Source organism: Cyrtonyx montezumae, unplaced genomic scaffold (genome assembly GCF_038088225.1).
Source record: "Cyrtonyx montezumae isolate F1298 unplaced genomic scaffold, pur_monq_1.0 scaffold_11, whole genome shotgun sequence".
Classification (NCBI taxonomy): domain Eukaryota; kingdom Metazoa; phylum Chordata; class Aves; order Galliformes; family Odontophoridae; genus Cyrtonyx; species Cyrtonyx montezumae.
Window position 1 is genome coordinate 1,903,162 of NW_027071837.1, and position 16,523 is coordinate 1,919,684.

At 56.4% G+C, this 16,523-nt stretch overlaps 4 protein-coding genes across 7 annotated transcripts in view; 2 read left to right on the forward strand and 2 right to left on the reverse strand.

Annotated features, from left to right (window-relative positions):
* RPL36A (ribosomal protein L36a) overlaps positions 1 to 16,523 on the reverse strand; it is a 34,716-nt gene that overhangs the window by 2,015 nt on the left and 16,178 nt on the right. The window lies entirely within an intron of this gene.
* BTK (Bruton tyrosine kinase) lies at positions 378 to 10,860 on the forward strand. 4 transcript variants are annotated; one of them, XM_065729338.1, is made up of 20 exons: positions 378 to 528; positions 1,467 to 1,534; positions 2,708 to 2,881; positions 2,991 to 3,089; positions 3,258 to 3,323; positions 3,828 to 3,909; positions 5,369 to 5,497; positions 5,610 to 5,677; positions 6,113 to 6,294; positions 6,437 to 6,499; positions 6,640 to 6,694; positions 7,342 to 7,424; positions 7,534 to 7,661; positions 8,335 to 8,409; positions 8,786 to 8,957; positions 9,214 to 9,430; positions 9,730 to 9,794; positions 10,251 to 10,369; positions 10,483 to 10,640; positions 10,726 to 10,860. In XM_065729338.1, exons 3-20 carry the CDS (start codon positions 2,741 to 2,743, stop codon positions 10,795 to 10,797), a joined length of 1,974 nt encoding a protein of 657 aa, XP_065585410.1. In that variant the 5' UTR covers positions 378 to 528; positions 1,467 to 1,534; positions 2,708 to 2,740; the 3' UTR covers positions 10,798 to 10,860. The 4 variants fall into 4 exon arrangements, with proteins under 4 accessions (XP_065585410.1, XP_065585411.1, XP_065585409.1 ...); XM_065729339.1 differs by having other exon boundaries at positions 2,711 to 2,881; XM_065729337.1 differs by lacking the exons at positions 378 to 528; positions 1,467 to 1,534 and adding an exon at positions 2,150 to 2,406 and having other exon boundaries at positions 2,711 to 2,881; positions 10,729 to 10,860.
* Positions 11,040 to 12,243, forward strand: TIMM8A (translocase of inner mitochondrial membrane 8A). Its single transcript, XM_065729355.1, has 2 exons — positions 11,040 to 11,190; positions 11,459 to 12,243. The coding sequence occupies exons 1-2, from the start codon at positions 11,068 to 11,070 to the stop codon at positions 11,618 to 11,620; spliced, it is 285 nt and encodes a 94-aa protein (XP_065585427.1). The 5' UTR covers positions 11,040 to 11,067; the 3' UTR covers positions 11,621 to 12,243.
* LOC136044196 (magnesium transporter NIPA2-like) lies at positions 13,352 to 16,413 on the reverse strand. Its single transcript, XM_065729348.1, has 5 exons — positions 16,251 to 16,413; positions 15,985 to 16,041; positions 15,019 to 15,109; positions 14,708 to 14,868; positions 13,352 to 14,431 (listed from the first exon to the last, which is right to left on the reverse strand). The coding sequence occupies exons 1-5, from the start codon at positions 16,387 to 16,389 to the stop codon at positions 13,806 to 13,808; spliced, it is 1,074 nt and encodes a 357-aa protein (XP_065585420.1). The 5' UTR covers positions 16,390 to 16,413; the 3' UTR covers positions 13,352 to 13,805.

Here is a 16,523-nt window from a genome sequence, read left to right on the forward strand (position 1 = left end):
GGGGAGGGGATGCGGGGCAGGGCGGGAGGGAGGAGGTTGGGGGCCCGTGGCTGTGGGGTGCGGGGGTCTGGTGGGCGTAATAGGGTTAGGGTACACAGGGACATGGGGGTGCAGGGACATGGGGTGCAGGGGAAGCCCTCCTGCCCTTCCCGCACACCGCCTGCTGCCCGCCCCACGGCCCATCTCCCAGCCCCAGGCCTGCTCCTCACTCTCCAGCCCTTCTCCCAACCCCTCGTCCTGCCCTGTGCTCCCAGTGCCATGTCTCCGCAGCCGGGCCTGCTGGTGGCACTGTGAAGTTGGCACTGTGGAGGTGGCCCCGGCCAACTCCAGGAAGAAACGCAGCTGCTGCTTTGAGTCAGAAACCCAGAAAAGGGGAACCGAAAGGGTGGGGTTGGCCAGCCCCGTTGTTCCTCCCTGCACGGCAGACCCCAGCGCCGTCCCTGTGCTGTGTCCCCACAGCCACCCTGACACACGGTGCTGGGCCGCTCGGGGCAGGCGTGGGGCAGCGGGGGCAGCCAGGAGGGCACGGTGAGTGCAGGGCACCTGGGGTGGCCCACATCCCGGGATCGTGTGGCAGGAGGAAAGGTGACGTGGGCAGCACAAGGGCTCGTGGCCTCGCATCTCTGCTGTGTCCCCCAGGGTGGTGCTGGGGATGGGGGAGGTATCCCAGGTGTTGGGCAGCTGGTGGTGCACCACGCCAAGCAGCTCTGTTAGGGCCATGAGGCCTGGCTGAGCTCTGAGTTGGCGGCATCCATCCTGCTGCCACGAGGATGTGGGGTGCAGGGCCCTGGGTGTACTGGAGCTGAGGGCCGTGGGGCTATTCCAGATCAGCGGGTTGGAGTGGTTTGTGGGTGTCAGGGGTGTGCTGGAGCTGCTTATCAAGAGTGCTAGCTGGGTGCTGATGGCACTGGGGCTGCAGGGAGCAGGGAGTGGGAGCAATCTGGGTGCCGGAGTGCAATGGAGCAGGGGGTGGGGGTGCTGGCAGTGCCTTTGCATGCTGAATCCCAGCTCCCATCCAGCTGTGCACACGCAGCAGCCTGGTGTGCAGGGTTGCCTGTGGCAGCTCCGCTCCTTGCTTCAGCACAACAATGGGATATAGTTCTGGTGGGACTGAGCACAGTGGCCACACCAAAGCACTCCTGTCTGAGGTGTGAGAGTGGCAGGAAGTCACATTGTCTGTGGGGGACGCCTCCACTCACCCACTTGCCACCTCTGCTGTCACAGTAAGGCAGCAATGGCTGGCTGGGGAGGTGAGTACTGCTGGGCAGCCACCAGCACAGGGAGAGGGGGCTGATGGCCATGTGCTCATCAACACCTTCCTCATCCCTACTGCACACCGGGCAGAGAGGGTCTGCTGGGGCAGAGATGGGGAGGCTGTCCTGGGGACAGGGAGACTGCACTGTGCTGGATCAGAGCATCCCTCTGTGACACTCACCATGCTTTCCTCCCTGGTGTCACCATCTCAGAGGACGCAGTGAGGACCTGCCCGTTCTGCCCACCACTCCTGGGGGTGACGCATTTGCTGCGACACAAGGTAAGGCTCCCTGCATCCCATGGCCTGTGGGTCAGTGGGCACCACAGCCTCCTGCCCTGTCCCCATTTCCTTCAGTCCCCATACCTGGATCAGCCAGGGACTGCTGATTCTTCAGATATCCCATTATTTTTAAGTTGTTTTTATTTTTTAAACCACCCAAAGAACCCCAAACAATGGGGCCCGCAGTGGGAGGACAGGGAGAGCCTCAGAGTGGGGGAGCCTTGTTATCTGCAGGCATGCAAGGCTGGTTTGCTGCTGTGAGGTCTGGGGTGAAGGTCTGGACATTGGAGAAGATGGGAGGGACATCCTGTTATTGTCCCCCTGCTGAGCATGCCTTGGGAGAGACACAGTAGACAGAACCACGTAGAGTACCTCTGGTCCCTGTGGAGAGCAGATGAGCTGCACAGACAAGGAGCAGGGAGCTTGACCCCACTTTTCTGGGGAAAAGAGGACAAACCTGAGATGAAGGGGAAGGAGGCACAGAGGAGGTACTGGGAGGCACAGATCAGTTCTGGCTCTGTGCAGCTCAGCAGTGGGACCAGTGGCTGGTCACCTTCAGCCACAGGGTGCTACAAACGTCCAGACCTGCTCCTGGAGATGGTCGGGAGCTGTGCTGCTGGGGGGTGCAGGAGGATTTAAGCACCTCTGGGTGCTGGCTAAAAGAAATGCTTTGAGCCTGGCTCACAGGGGGAAGAGCGTTCAGCATAGTCTGCATGCTCCTGCAGGCTCCCTGGGCACACAGAGGAAGAACCACCGCTCTGTGCTCTTGGCAGCACAGCACTGCAGTCGTTTGGGGCCAGGACCGACCCCTGTTTTTTTGTGGACCTGCCCCCCACAGCTGTCCCTTATGCAGGCAGAGCCCAGGCATCTCAGTGAGAGGAAACGGCCCACACAAACACAGCAGTGCTGAAAGGAGGAGGGAGGGTGCTGAGTGTCACAGCTCAGCCTTCTGCTCCTCCCCCGGGGTGGTGTTTCTCACGGCCTCCCCAGCTCCCTCCCATCTAGCCACCAACACTCAGCTGGAGCTGGAGGCTGCAGAGTGGCAGTTTGGTCCTTACCATGGCGCCTCAAGAGGGAACCAACAGGGAGAGGTCACCCCATAAATACCCTGCACGTGCATGAGGTCAGGTGCTGGGCTGAGCAAGAGTCGTGTCAGTGTCACTCTGCACACAGCAGCACGGCGAGGAGGCAGCTGGGGTGGCCGACATGGCCAGCGTCATCCTGGAGAGCATCTTCTTGAAGCGCTCGCAGCAGAAGAAGAAAACATCTCCCCTCAACTTCAAGAAGCGCCTGTTCCTGCTGACAGAGAGCAAGCTGTCCTACTACGAGTACGACTTCGAGCGCGGGGTGAGACTGAGGGGCTGCTGGCTGTCCCTCACCAGCCCGAGGCATGGGGATGAGGGTCTCCCCAGGTCCCTTTTTTGGGGATTGTTCAAGCCAATCTCGTCTCTTGCAGCGCCGAGGCAGCAAGAAGGGCTCGGTGGACATTGAGAAGATCACCTGTGTGGAGACAGTGGTGCCTGAAAACAACCCTCCCCCTGAGCGGCAGGCCCCGGTGAGCATCCCTGCTGCTGTCCCCTGTGCTTGCTGGGGCAGTGCTGTCTGGCATGGGGCTCTGTGCACACAGCCCAGCACGGAGCATGGGGCAGGAGAAAGGCGAGGGCTGTGGGTCCCGCAGCTGGGGAGCAGGGTGTCAGGGTCCATCTCTACCTCTCTCTTCCAGAAGAAAGGGGAGGAGTACAACATGGAGCAGATCTCCATCATCGAGCGGTTCCCCTACCCCTTTCAGGTGAGCCCTCATCGTGCTCCCTTCACCTTTCTGCTCCACCTGGCTGCAGGGCACTGGGGGCTGGCGTTGCAGCAGGGGTGAGGAGAGCAGGGGGATGTGAGGACGAGCACAGCATCATTTTGGGGACACCCTGCTGCTGTGTGGAGAAGGCTGATGAGCCTTCATGGGCACTGGAAGGGGAGATGGATGCCAGCTCTAAGCTTTGCCCTGCAGTTTTTGGTCCCCTGGCCGATGCTGGAGGGATGGATGCTCTGTGCTCACTCAGCCCCCAGCCCAGACACTTGCCCTCACCAGCACCCAGCACGGCCCCCCAGCACACTGAAAGTCAGAGGAGGAAGTGGAAAGTCTCAGGGGAAGGGGCTTATTTATAACACCTCTGTCACGGTTCCACGAGCACCACGGGGCCAGCACACAATGGCAAAGCTCATGCTCTGCTCCGGGTGGCCACAAACCTCTGCTCCCCCGATTCCCCTCACGGTCTGGTGCTGAGCACATTGTCTACAGGTGGTGTACGATGAGGGGCCCCTCTATGTCTTCTCCCCGACAGAGGAGCTGCGCAAACGCTGGATCCATCAGCTGAAGAGTGGTGAGTTTTGGGGCACCCAGCAGCGTGCGGCGTGACTCAGAGCACTGGGCTTCCTGGGGCTCACTCCCTCGTGGTTACGATATCCCATATCTGCGGAAGAGAGAGCTCTATCAGAAAGTGCTCCCATGACGAGTGCAGTCATAAGGCTGTTGCCCTGCTTGCATCATTTGTGCCATCCCTGTGCTGACGTGTGAGCCTGGGGAGCAGGGTGTTCATCCTCCTGACTACTTCAGCATTGTCTGAGGCTTCTTGTCATCCCACAGACCTGCTCCAAAGCAGCTCGAGCAACTTTAGAAGTCACTGAGAGCAGGAGGAAATGGCAGATGTGGCCACAGAGCTCCACCAGCACACAAGGGGAGGGTAGAGCCTCCGTTTCATTAGGAAGGAAATGAGGACAAAAAGCTTGTTTGGAGCCCAGGAGCAACTCCCAGCTCATCCCAAGCCCCATGTGGTGCTACTGAGCTGATGCTCTGCTGCGGGGCTGCTCTCTCCTTGAGCTGGGAGCATCTTGCTGCAGCACTGCACGGAGGGGCTGGGCTGTTTGTGGTCAGCCAAAATCTGATGGAGCTGCCTGTGTGTCTGTGTGTGTCTGTGTATCTTTCTGCAGCTTTGTGCTGGTGGGGTTAGATTAGCTGCTGACATTGACACAGGGAAGTTTGCCTGAGCAAGGAGGAAGCAGAGCGGGCTGATAACGGGGAAGTCAGTTATCTCACAAGAGCTCTGCTGCTCGGCCCTGCTACCAACCCCAGCCCCACTTCCCCACTCCAGGAGGATGGTGCTGTGGCAGTGGAAGCTATTGTAGAATCCACAGGGAAGCAGAGAGAAAATGCTGGCTGTTTGCTGCCTGGATCACACCCTGCTTCCTGGAGGGACAGGGCTGTCCACAGGCAGTGGATGGTGTGGGGCAGCATCATGCTGAGGTGACATATAGGCACATCCAAGTGTCCCCCAGCTTGGTGATGAGCAGCAGGAAGTCATTTGGTGCCTGCTTGGTGAAGGAGCAGCCCTCCAGCAAGGAAAGTCACTGAGCAGGCAGGAGATGGTAGCAGCATCCTGCTTTGCCAACAGGAAAGCCATGTCCAGCACTTCTGGAAAAAAATGGCTGAAAAAGAACCATGAATAGTGGACCTCAACAGCCTGGAGGACGCTGGACTTATCAGTGGGCAGGAGGACTGGTCGCATCAGGACCCAGCCCTTCAAGTGTGTTTGTGTCCCTTTACAGAGCTGCTGAAGAGCTTTGATGAAATCTGAGAGGGAAGGGCTGGCCCTCCCCTAGCTAGCAGCTTAGTGTCACAGCATTTGCATTGCTGTGGCACGGAGGCAAGAGCAACTAGCTGGAGGAAACCCAAGCAGCAGAGCCATGTAACCGTGTATCAGTGGCAAAGCAGGGAGTGAAATGATTTACTGGGGATGATCATCTGCATTTGGGGTCACATGCATCTCCCCTCCTCGGCCACAGTGATCCGGTACAACAGTGACCTGGTGCAGAAGTACCACCCCTGCTTCTGGATCGATGGCCAGTACCTATGCTGCTCCCAGACAGCCAAGAATGCTATGGGCTGCAAGATCCTGGAGAGCAGGAATGGCAGTAAGACACTGGGCACCATCCCCTTGCCCATCCCCAGCCCTGGTGACCACCTCCCTCCTGCCCACTGCAGCTAGGGATCTGTTCTCACCTTTGTCATTTTTGTGTTGTGAAGGTTTAAGAGCTGGGCGGTCACATCGCAAGACAAAGAAGCCTCTTCCCCCCACTCCTGAGGAGGACACAGTAAGAGCCAGTGAACGTGGGTTTGCTTCAGTGTGTTTGAAGAAAAGTCTACAGAATTTTACAGACCAGAGCTTGGCTGTGGATGGGGATGTCAAAGTAGAGCCCAAAGGGGATTGAACCAGGGGATGGAGCCCAAAGAGCTGGAGGAAAGTCAAATGTTGTCACCTCTGAGAGTTCCCAGGGGGAGCTGGGAAGAGAGAATAGCCCTGATACAGAGTAAAGACCAAAGGTTTAGGGAAATAAAAACAGTTTTGGTGAAGAGAGGCCTCCAAGGAGGAAATATTGCAATAAAAAGCACTGGGCTGGGTCAAACTCTTGGTGGAATTCTGTGTGGGAGCTGAGATGAATGCTGAGCTGACCTGGGGAGGATCTTGTCCTGGGAACAGCACGTCAGCCAGTCTCACGTGTTCCTTACTCTCCCTCACTCTGATGGAGATGGTGATGAAGCCCCTGCCCCCTGAGCCAGCCCCCAGCACAGCAGGAGAAATGAAGAAGGTGGTGGCCCTGTACAACTACGTGCCAATGAATGTGCAGGACCTGCAGCTGCAGAAGGGCGAGGAGTACCTCATCCTGGAGGAAAGCCACCTGCCTTGGTGGAAAGCCCGTGACAAGAATGGGTAGGAGCTGCCACTACATGTGGCGTTCACCCTGCAGCAGTGACCTATTCCAGCATTGCTCCTGAAGGAGTCCCAGGAACCCCCACCTTACCCTGGGGAACCCCAGCTCTGGACTCAGCCTCTCAGATCATTTTCTTTGCAGAAGGGAAGGATACATCCCCAGCAACTATGTCACGGAAACCAGCAATTCCCTGGAGATATATGAGTGAGTAGGAGAAAATGCGGGGATGTGGCAAGTTGTGCTTGGTTGGAGACTTTATATCCAGTTCTGGCCAGGATAAGGCCAGGATAGGGACAGGGGTGGCTTGGGGGTCCCCCTGATGTCCGTATCTCTCCCTGTTCCAGGTGGTACTCAAAGAATATCACCCGGAGCCAAGCAGAGCAACTGCTGAAGCAGGAGGTAAGCGCTGAGTCCAGGGCTGAGTCTTCTACACACACGATTTCTGCAGGCTGCTGTCACCTGGCATCTAGCATGGGCCAGCCCTGGCTTGTGCTGGGATGGGAAAGCTGGGCACACCTCCAAGCCACCAGACAGCAGGCCATTACCCACAGCTCCTTCAATGGTCACAGCTGGAAAGGGAAGGAGGAGCACATGGCCTGATTTCCATCGGGGTAAATCAGTCTCTCTCCACTGAAGTGATGTCTTTCTAAATGCAGTGGATATTGAGGGCCAGTAGGTTTAGGAGCAATGCAAGACTGCCCCTTCCTCTGTAGCTGAGAAGGAGAATACAGCTGGCTAGACCTGGATCAGAAATTACTAAGGTAGCTGAGATCCCAGCAGTACAGTTAGCCTGCACTACCCGGGGGACAAACAAATGAGCCCTGCAGACTGTGTCACTCCAACAGCCCTCTTTCCACTGTAACCTCCTCCTGGGAAGCAAGTCGGTAGGTGCCCCAAGGCAGGGGCTGCAAGTAGGATTCCTTTCATTCATTGCACCCTCTCCAGCCATGGTGTGATTGTCCTTCTTGCCTGCTAGGGTCACCTTTTCACAAACACCCCACCCCGTCTCTGTCTCCCCCCCCCCCCCTTTTTTTTTTTTTTCTCAGGGTAAGGAAGGGGGCTTCATTGTCCGAGACTCTACCAGCAAGACAGGGAAATACACTGTCTCTGTTTATGCCAAGTCTGCTGCGTAAGTGGATCTAAGAAAAGCTTACTGCTATCTCAGAGGGCCCCTCCAGGAACCTCTCACTCTCTGCTTGCCCTTCCCAAGCTCCTGACCCCATGCACTGTCTCTCCAGAGACCCCCAAGGGATGATCCGCCATTACGTTGTATGCTGCACCCCCCAGAATCAGTATTACCTGGCAGAAAAGCACCTGTTCAACACCATCCCTGAGCTCATCACGTACCATCAGCACAACTCTGCCGGTGAGTGCTCATGGGGGCAGGCAGAGCTTGCAGCCATAGCCTGAACCTAGTGCCTTTCATAAACTGGTACACCTGGTTCTGGCTCCATCCCACACGAGGTGTACAGTCACCGTGTCCCTGCTCTGGGACAGCCCAGACTGTCAGCAAAGCAAAGCATCCTGGAGACACACGTCTGCTCTGCATGGCTGAATCTCCAGGAACTTCACACCTCCCTGATTGTTCCTTCCCTTGGATTCCTGCAGGGCAGCATCCATCAAACACCCCTTTACACCCACCACACTTCTTTCAGTAATGCTTTGTTCTCCCACCTGCAGCCCTCATCAGGCTAAAAGCAACATCGCTCTCTTTTATTGATGCAATTTCAATCAATCCTGTTCTGGACAGAAGTAAAATATGAACCTGTCCCTCTTAATCTCCCTAACAGTGTGGGTTTGCAGATGATAAAGCACCTCAAATAGGGAATTAAGATAGGAAGATGCAGCCCAAGCGGAACGTTCCTCTGTAAGGAGAAGCTGTGACAGGCTCAAAGAGAGTACAGGGACAGAGTGAGGCCACCAGGTTTTACTGACTCCACAGCATCCTCCCCTTTTTGGGCTGAAGGCAGGAGGCCTGCATTCCCTGCTGACACATCATGGGTAAGTATGGGGTGGCAGTGCACCTGTTTGTGTTTCAGGGCTCGTATCCAGACTCAAGTATCCCGTGTCTGGACACCAGAAAAGTGCCCCTTCCACAGCTGGCCTGGGCTATGGTAAGCTGTCCCAGGCTTCCTTAAGCTTCTTTGGCTGCAGGGCCTGAAAAGCACCCAGCTTGTGTGTTCTACCTGCAGGAACTCCTTGGGGCTGAGATCTTGGCCTCACAGGGTTCCCAGGAATCCCTTCCTAATGCTCCCTGGCCCTCTGGGACAGTACTGAGCAAGAGACTTGCAAGTCTATCCCCTGGATGAATAGGTCTTGGATTTCAGGAATTTTCTGTGCTGCTTTTTCAGGCATGCTCATGGATTTTCAGCATGTTCTTTAGGCAGCACACGCTTGTGAGCTCTTCCTGGACCAGCTAGACCAAATAACTGGGAGCATCCTGCGGGGAGGGCACCTGCACCCTCATCATACTCACACTCTCTGTCCTAGGGTCATGGGAAATTGACCCGAAGGATCTGACCTTCCTGAAGGAACTGGGAACAGGGCAGTTTGGCGTGGTGAAGTACGGGAAATGGAGAGGCCAATACAACGTTGCCATCAAGATGATCAGGGAGGGCTCCATGTCAGAAGATGAGTTCATCGATGAAGCCAAAGTCATGATGTAAGTGGTGAGCAGCCCCCAGGTATATGCTGCACTGACCTTGTCAGAATACCTGCACTCCCAGATGGTTTGGAGGGGCAGTGTCAGGCAGCTTCACGCACTGCAAAATGAATCCATGCTTCAAGAGCCTGCACCTTCTGTGCTGGTTTTGCCATTGGGCATTCCAGGAGCACTTTTCCCTGCCCAATTCAGCAATGCTTCTTTTGCAGCTTGTCCTTGCAGATGCTCAGAAATGCCCTTCTTGCCCCCAACATAGGAACCTGTCTCATGAGAAGCTGGTGCAGCTCTATGGGGTCTGCACAAAGCAGCGTCCCATCTTCATCATCACTGAGTACATGGCCAACGGCTGTCTCCTGAACTTCCTGAGGGAAACTCAGCGGCGCTTCCAGCCTGCTGAGCTGCTGGAAATGTGCAAAGATGTCTGTGAAGCTATGGAGTACCTGGAATCCAAGCAGTTCCTGCACCGAGACCTGGTAGGGATGTGGCCAAAGGACACCTCTCCAGCTCAGTTGTAGCCACAGCGTGTCCTAGCTTATTCATCAGTGTGAAGAGAGGCAACTCTGCAGCCTTCTTTTAGAAGTATCCCTGCAAGGGATTCCCTGCAGGACCTGCCTTGATGGAACCTACTTAGCTTATCCCAGATCAGATGAACCTGTGGGACAAAGCAGGGCAAAGCATTAGATGAATGGGGATGAGACAGTTGCAGATGGCACAGGGGAATGGGAGAAGCAGGAGCAGGTGGGAATGACTGCCTCAATCTCTCCATCCACAGGCTGCTCGCAACTGTTTGGTGAATGACCAAGGGATTGTGAAAGTCTCAGATTTTGGCCTTTCCAGGTCTGGTTAGACACATCTGTGTCACTTTCCTGTGTCAATTCCCAGTCTCCTCTGTCAGTTTCTTCTGTACTTTTGTCTAACTCCCCCATGATTGTTCAGCTCCACTCTTCCTCTGCCTTCTCCTGTCTTTCATCTGTCTGGCTCAACCTCCTTTCCATCATCTCTTTCCTACTTCCTTCATCCCTGTTGTTCTGTACTCTTCCTGCTTCTTCCCCCATCTCCAGGCTGCAGCCTCCTTTCCACAGGCCAGTTTTGCCTCTTGCTCTGTCACCCTCACCCATTCCCAGGCTTGACTAATGTGAACTTGTCTGCAAAGGGACATTTTTTGCCTTTTGAAACCCACGCAGAGTGCAAACTCTGATCACTCTCAAAGTTGTGGATTCCTTTTGGGCTTTGTTGGGTTGCATGGAGGAGTGAAATGGAGGACAGGTGCCCTGATCTATTGATGTGCTGCAGATATGTTCTGGATGATGAGTACACAAGCTCCATGGGGTCAAAGTTTCCAGTCCGGTGGTCTCCTCCTGAAGTGCTTCTGTACAGCAAGTTCAGCAGCAAGTCTGATGTGTGGTCCTTTGGTAAGAGCACAGGGTTAATGACTGGGGGGGGGGGGCAGGTGAGTGCCCAACAACAACAAGCTTCCCCACTGTGCACGAATGCCATGGAGCGTCCCTGCCGTTTCTCACCACAGGCGTGCTGATGTGGGAGGTTTATTCTCTGGGAAAGATGCCTTACGAGAGGTTTAACAACAGCGAGACCACGGAGCACGTCATCCAAGGCCTGCGCCTCTACCGGCCCCAGCAGGCCTCAGAGCGGGTGTACGCCATCATGTACAGCTGCTGGCACGAGGTACGTGGCCACGGGGCGTGCCGCGGCTCCGGCACGGGGCACAACGCGGTGCGGGCGCCCACAGCCGCTCCTCTCCCCCCCACAGAAGGCCGAGGAGCGTCCCACCTTCACCGCGCTGCTGGGCAGCATCGTGGACATCACGGACGAAGAGCCGTGACGTTCCCTACCCACCCACCCCTCCTTCCCGGCGCCGGTGGCTGGAACTACAGGGCCGGGGACACCGGGGACACCGAGCAGCACTGAGCGCCCGCCGCGCGCACCCCAAAATAAAACCGCGCACCCACAGCTCCGGGCCTGGCCGCACTGAGCATGCGCGGGGCGGGCGGAAGTAAGGGGCGGGCGGAAGTAGGGGGGCGGGCGGAAGTAGGGGGGCGGGCTGGCCCATGCGCGGTTGCAGCGCGGCGCGGCACGTGAAGGTCGCGGCGGCATGGAGGCGCCGTCCGGCGGCGGGCTGGGGGGAGCCGACCCGCAGCTCCAGCGCTTCATCGAGGTGGAGACTCAGAAACAGCGGTTCCAGCAGTTGGTGCATCAGATGACCGAGCTCTGCTGGGTACGGAGAGAGCTGGGAGGGCGAAGCGGCTGCGGTTAAGCTAATGGGGGGCGGTGGGGTGGGATGGGCCTCGTCCTGTGGGGAGGAGGGAGGTGGGGCACGGTGGAGGCCCTCTGCCGCGGGGTTTGGGGTTCGAGGAGAGCCCCGTGGGCTGCTCCGGGGAGGGGAGGAGGCCCCGGTGAGGCTGAGGTGGGAAGGCGGGAGTTTGAGGCGGGGGTAATGGGCGCAGTGCTGCACCACCGGACCCAGAGCGGCCGCTGCTCCACAGGAGAAGTGCATGGACAAGCCCGGGCCGAAGCTGGACAGCCGGGCCGAGACGTGCTTCGTGAACTGCGTGGAGCGTTTCATCGACACCAGTCAGTTCATCCTGAACCGGCTGGAGCAGACACAGAAGTCCAAGTCGGCCTTCTCGGAGAGCCTGTCCGACTGAGCGGCCCCAAAAATGGGCGGGTGGGACGGCCCTGCTGCACCCTGTGCCCGTCCCTCTGCTGCCCCGATGAGCCGAGGTCAGCTCCGGGGCGTGGGGGCCTAATTAAATGATGGTTTTGTGAAAGCTGCAGCCAGCCAGATGAGAGCCCGCTCTTCCGTGCGGTGTTGTGCTGTGCCCATCCCTGATTGCTGGGAAGCATCTTGACACCGGGACAGAGGGGCTGCAGGTGTCATGCATGAAGTGGTGGCTGCGGGGATGCTCCTGATAGGTGTGCTCCCAGTGCTGGGCATGCCACTGCTGCCTTAAACAGTGCTGCACACACCTTCGCTGCACAAAACCAACCCTCCTCGGTAGGTGCCAACGAACCGTGCAGTCCTCGTGGCTGTGCAGGAGGGCAGCAGGACTGCACCAACACAGGCACCCCTAGCGAGGAGAGCTGCTGGGCATGGTGAACATCCCGGGCAGTGTCACTGCTGGAAGACATTTCAAGGCTTCCCTAAAGTCATTCATGTGGCCAAGTGGCAAACTTTCAAATTACAGCACGGCTCTCTCAGTACTGACTTGCTCCATTCATTGCTTTCTCCTAGTCAATGTAATAAATATTAAGTGGGTCAAATTTTCAATACGAAATTCTCCTTTGTTCAGATAGATGATCTCTGAGAAATGGAAATAGGGCATTCTTGTCCTTCCTTCTCCTTCCCAGTGATTCTGTTTATTTGCAAAATTAGAAGACAAGGGGAGTAACTGTCTTCTGGGTAGGCAACCTGCTGTGAATTCTGATTTGTTGCTCAATGCATTTGGTCCCATGAATCAAAGCTTGTATTTGTGGCCTTTCCCCTTCTTCCCCAAAGGGTTAAATGGAACCTGCTTCCCTGTACAGTTTCTAGAGAAAGCCTAAATACAGGAAAAATACAGCCAGCTGCTTCGTAACTACCTGCACCTTTATCTGTGGGGACTGCTGGAGGGAAGCCTGTGGCTGTGTCTTCTGGACTTTTGCCCCTAGGAAATGACACGGAGCTTTTAACTGGAAAAACAACCAGCACCTACTAATCCACCCTCTGAAACGCAGTGTAGCGTTCCAGCATTGCTTGCAGGCAGCCTGGCTCTGGGAAGCACGGAGTGGCCCACGTTACTAACATGCAACGGCTTAGAGCACTCAGAGAAACCTCATTGAGTGGTTCTGTGCATGCCAGTTGGCTGTGGGTGGCTGGACAGGGTGTGTGGGGCACCTAATGGGTGTCTCCTAGCCAGCAGCCTTCCTAGGACTGAGTTCAGAATGAGATAAACAGAGCTATGCATATACTAACCTGCGAGGACGCAGCTATCTGCCCATCTTTCAGAAGCTTACCTCAATAGCTAAAGACTGTTAGGTCCCTCCTGTCCCCACTGTGAGCTGTTCTCCCTCCCTTCCCTGCCCTGAGTTTCTCTGAGGCACCTGCATCATTCTTCCTACCCCTGTAATCCCTCACACCCCTCTGTGCTGGCTCAGCTCTCAGTACAAATGCATTGTCAGCTGCCTGGTAACTGAACACTGCTGGCTGTGCAGCATCAGCCTGCACAACAGATGTTGTGTGAAGAGGTTGGTCCCCCTGCGAGAGCCAGAACAGCACGTGGCAGCACCACTGAACTTCTCCAGTTTTGGCTGTATTCTGTCCTTGGATGTGAATCTGTAAATAAATTCTAACAGAGTGAGCCAACAAAAAATAGTTTACAGAATTTCTGAAGTACTAGTGTGGGTAAAGGCAGGCACTTGTCTCCTGTCCACATCATCTCAGCACCACGTTAGAAGCTTAACAGTGACAAAATAATCTAAGTGTTCTCAAAAAAAAGCTCGGAGGCTTCCCCAAACGAGCCACCTTTGCATTCAGTAAGGGTTAGCACTGTGTTAGTGCTGCAGGCCTCCACGCAGCCTGGCAAGGGCAGATCAATCATCCCTCATATCACAGAACAGCACCAGGTCCCGGGCAGGGCTGTGCTCAGTCTGTAACAGTGAAGAAGGCTGCAGTCCCTGTCAGCCTCCAGACAGTGGGAGGTCGCACTGATCCCACGCCCAAGGCAGGCTGAAGGCAACTGCTAGCTCCCACGTGCATAGAAGTACCCAGCAGCATCCACTGCAGCAAGTTCAGCCTTGCACAGAGGAGCTGCTCAGTGGTTGAGGCTGAAAGCTGGCATGTCAGAAGCTTCCTCAAACACTTTCACCTTCGTCCTCTTCTGCGCTCTGAGAGCTTTTGTCTTCTGAGGGCAGAAGAGGCTGGTGCTGACATGACTGATGTCTGTCTGTGCTCCTCCACGCCGGGTGCAGGTCAGGCCTGCCTTGCTGCAGGAAGAGGGGCAGGAGGTCGGGGCTGAAGGGCATGTCCCTGAAGGCGTGCAGGAGGAAGATGCCGGACACGATGGTGAGGAAGCCGCTGATGGTGCCAATGATGTTGTCCAGCACCATGTGTTGCCACTCCTTGAAGAGGATGGCAGAACACGTCATGACTGCTGTGGTGAACAGCACGTAGTAGATGGGAGTGACCACAGACGTGTTGAAGATGTCCAGGGCTTTGTTCAGGTAGTTGATCTGCACGCTGATGCAGATCACCAGGCACACCAGGAGCACCCAGCCCAGAGGTTCTTTCAGCACTGGCTTCCCAGCAAACAGTTCTTTCAGGGCAATCCCCAGGCCTTTGACACACGATACAGAAAGTGAGCCGATGGCAGAGCAGACCAGAACATAAACCAGGACGTTGCTCCGTCCGTAACGGGGTCCAGCCACAAAGATGAGCAGAAGGGAGCTCACCAGGACACACACAGCAAATACAATGAATCCTTGGAGAAAGAATAATTAAGGGCTCGATCAGAATGGAGAACAGTAGCCCCAGTGACAGAGTAGCAAGCACGGCAGTGGCACACCCAGGGCCTATGGCATTAGTTGCTGGGGGCCAAAGCTCTGCAGGACTGCAGCAGAAGGCTTGGGAAGCCAGCACTAGCTAAATGCTGCAGGTTGCAGTGGGAAGGAGTCCCCGCCAGTCTAGTCAAACTGTTCCCTCCCCAGTACTGGTATTTCCAAGCCTGAAGTTGACACGACACCTTTTATTTAGGTACCTGGATCTTTAAGCTTCTCTGCCATGGACTCCAAGCTAGAAACCTCTTCTTCCTGGGGAGCGTGGATTACCATCACCGTGGAGCCCAGAATACTTAGGACACAGCCAATCTTGCCATGAACATTCAGCTGCTCATTCAGGAAGGTGGAAGACAGAACTGCACTGGGAAATCAAATCAAAACAAAAAGAAACAAACAAAAAAAGCCTAATAGTTAGGAGTGGAATATCTGAGGGAAGGGACGGAGGAAAGCAGTGCAGCTTTCACCACTTAGTGGTGGCAGGTGAGGTAAGGACAGTTCTGAGGCTGCTTACCTAACGAGGACACTCAGAGCACCCAGTGGAGTTACCAGCGTTGCAGGGGCAAAGGCATAGGCAGCAAAATTTGCTGCTTCTCCAATTCCCACTGCAAGAGAAACTCTGTCAGGTGAACATCAGAGTAAAGAGCGTAATACAAATCTGAGTGCAGTCAGAAGAAAGTTCCCATGTGCAACCAGGAGGGGACAGTGCCAGCCAGAACAAGCAGAAGCTTTTCCTTCTTGGCCACCGGAGGCTTGTGGTTACACATGGTTATCCTCAGCCACACGTGGCCATCCAGCTAAGCAGTAACAACAGAAACATATTGACACGGCCTCAAAGCTGAAAGGAGCTTTGGCTTGTTACATGTTTCTAAGTTAATCTCTGCTGGAACAGCTCTCACAGCTTTTTAAAGGGTAAATCAAATGTCATGTTTGACAAGCATGCAGCAGATCTGCTGGAATCGCTGGTACCTGCTGTGCTGGATGAGCATCACCTGGCTGCAGGGTCAGAGCTCTGACCCAACCCAGTCTGACCAGTTCCTCAGTTCCTATTAAGGAGGGAAACCTGGCAACGTGCAAAGCTTCAAAATACTGTAGAGTTATAATTTGATCAACATCCTCACGCGTTCAAGAGATAAAAATCAAACAGTTAAGCAGTGCTAGGATGACTGGATTGGAAGGGACCTGAAAGGTGAGCTGGCTCCCAACCCCTGTACTCATCCAGGCACCCACTGGGGCACCAACTCCGGGCAGCAGAGCGCACAAAGGCTGCGAGGAGATCCCCCCGGAGCTCTCTGTTCCCCGGGCCGACCACTCCCAGCTCTCAGCCCGTCCCCTTAGCAGAGATGCTCCAAGCTCTGAGCACCCTCACTCCCTCCTCCGGACCCAAACGGCGTGGATGCAGAACGCTATAAGGGACCTCAGGAGGGCAGACATCCCCTCCCACCCCACCCCCAAATCCCGGCACGGCGATGCTACTCACTGCACAGCAGCCCTGCCCACCACAGCCACTCGCGAAGGTACGCGTGTCCTCCGTGCCCTGCGGGGAAAGGGGACGTGAAGGGGCAGTGCCGCTGCAGGGGGATCGACGGGACGGGTCGGGTCGGGACGGGACGGGTCGCGTCGGGACGGGTCGGGTCGGGACGGGTCGGGTCGGGTCGGGTCGGGTCGGGTCGGGACGGGACGGGTCGGGACGGGACGGGTCGGGACGGGACGGGACGGGTCGGGACGGGTCGGGACGGGTCGTACCTGCCCTGGGGCGGCCGCGGCCGCACAGCCGGAGCAGCCCCTTCTTCTTCAGGATGAAGCTGCCCCCGATGAAGGCGCTGGAGGCCAAGGCCAGCCCCAGCCCCACGTAGAAGCCGGGCCGCCCTCCCCCCGGCCCCATGGCGGTCCCGGTCCGCCGCGATAGCCTTCCCCCGCTACGGAACGGGCGGTGCGGGGCTGCGGGCAGCCCGGGCCGGAACACCGCGCTCCTCCCCCCCCCAAGGAGGAGGGAGTGGGTCCGGCGTCGGGGGTCGG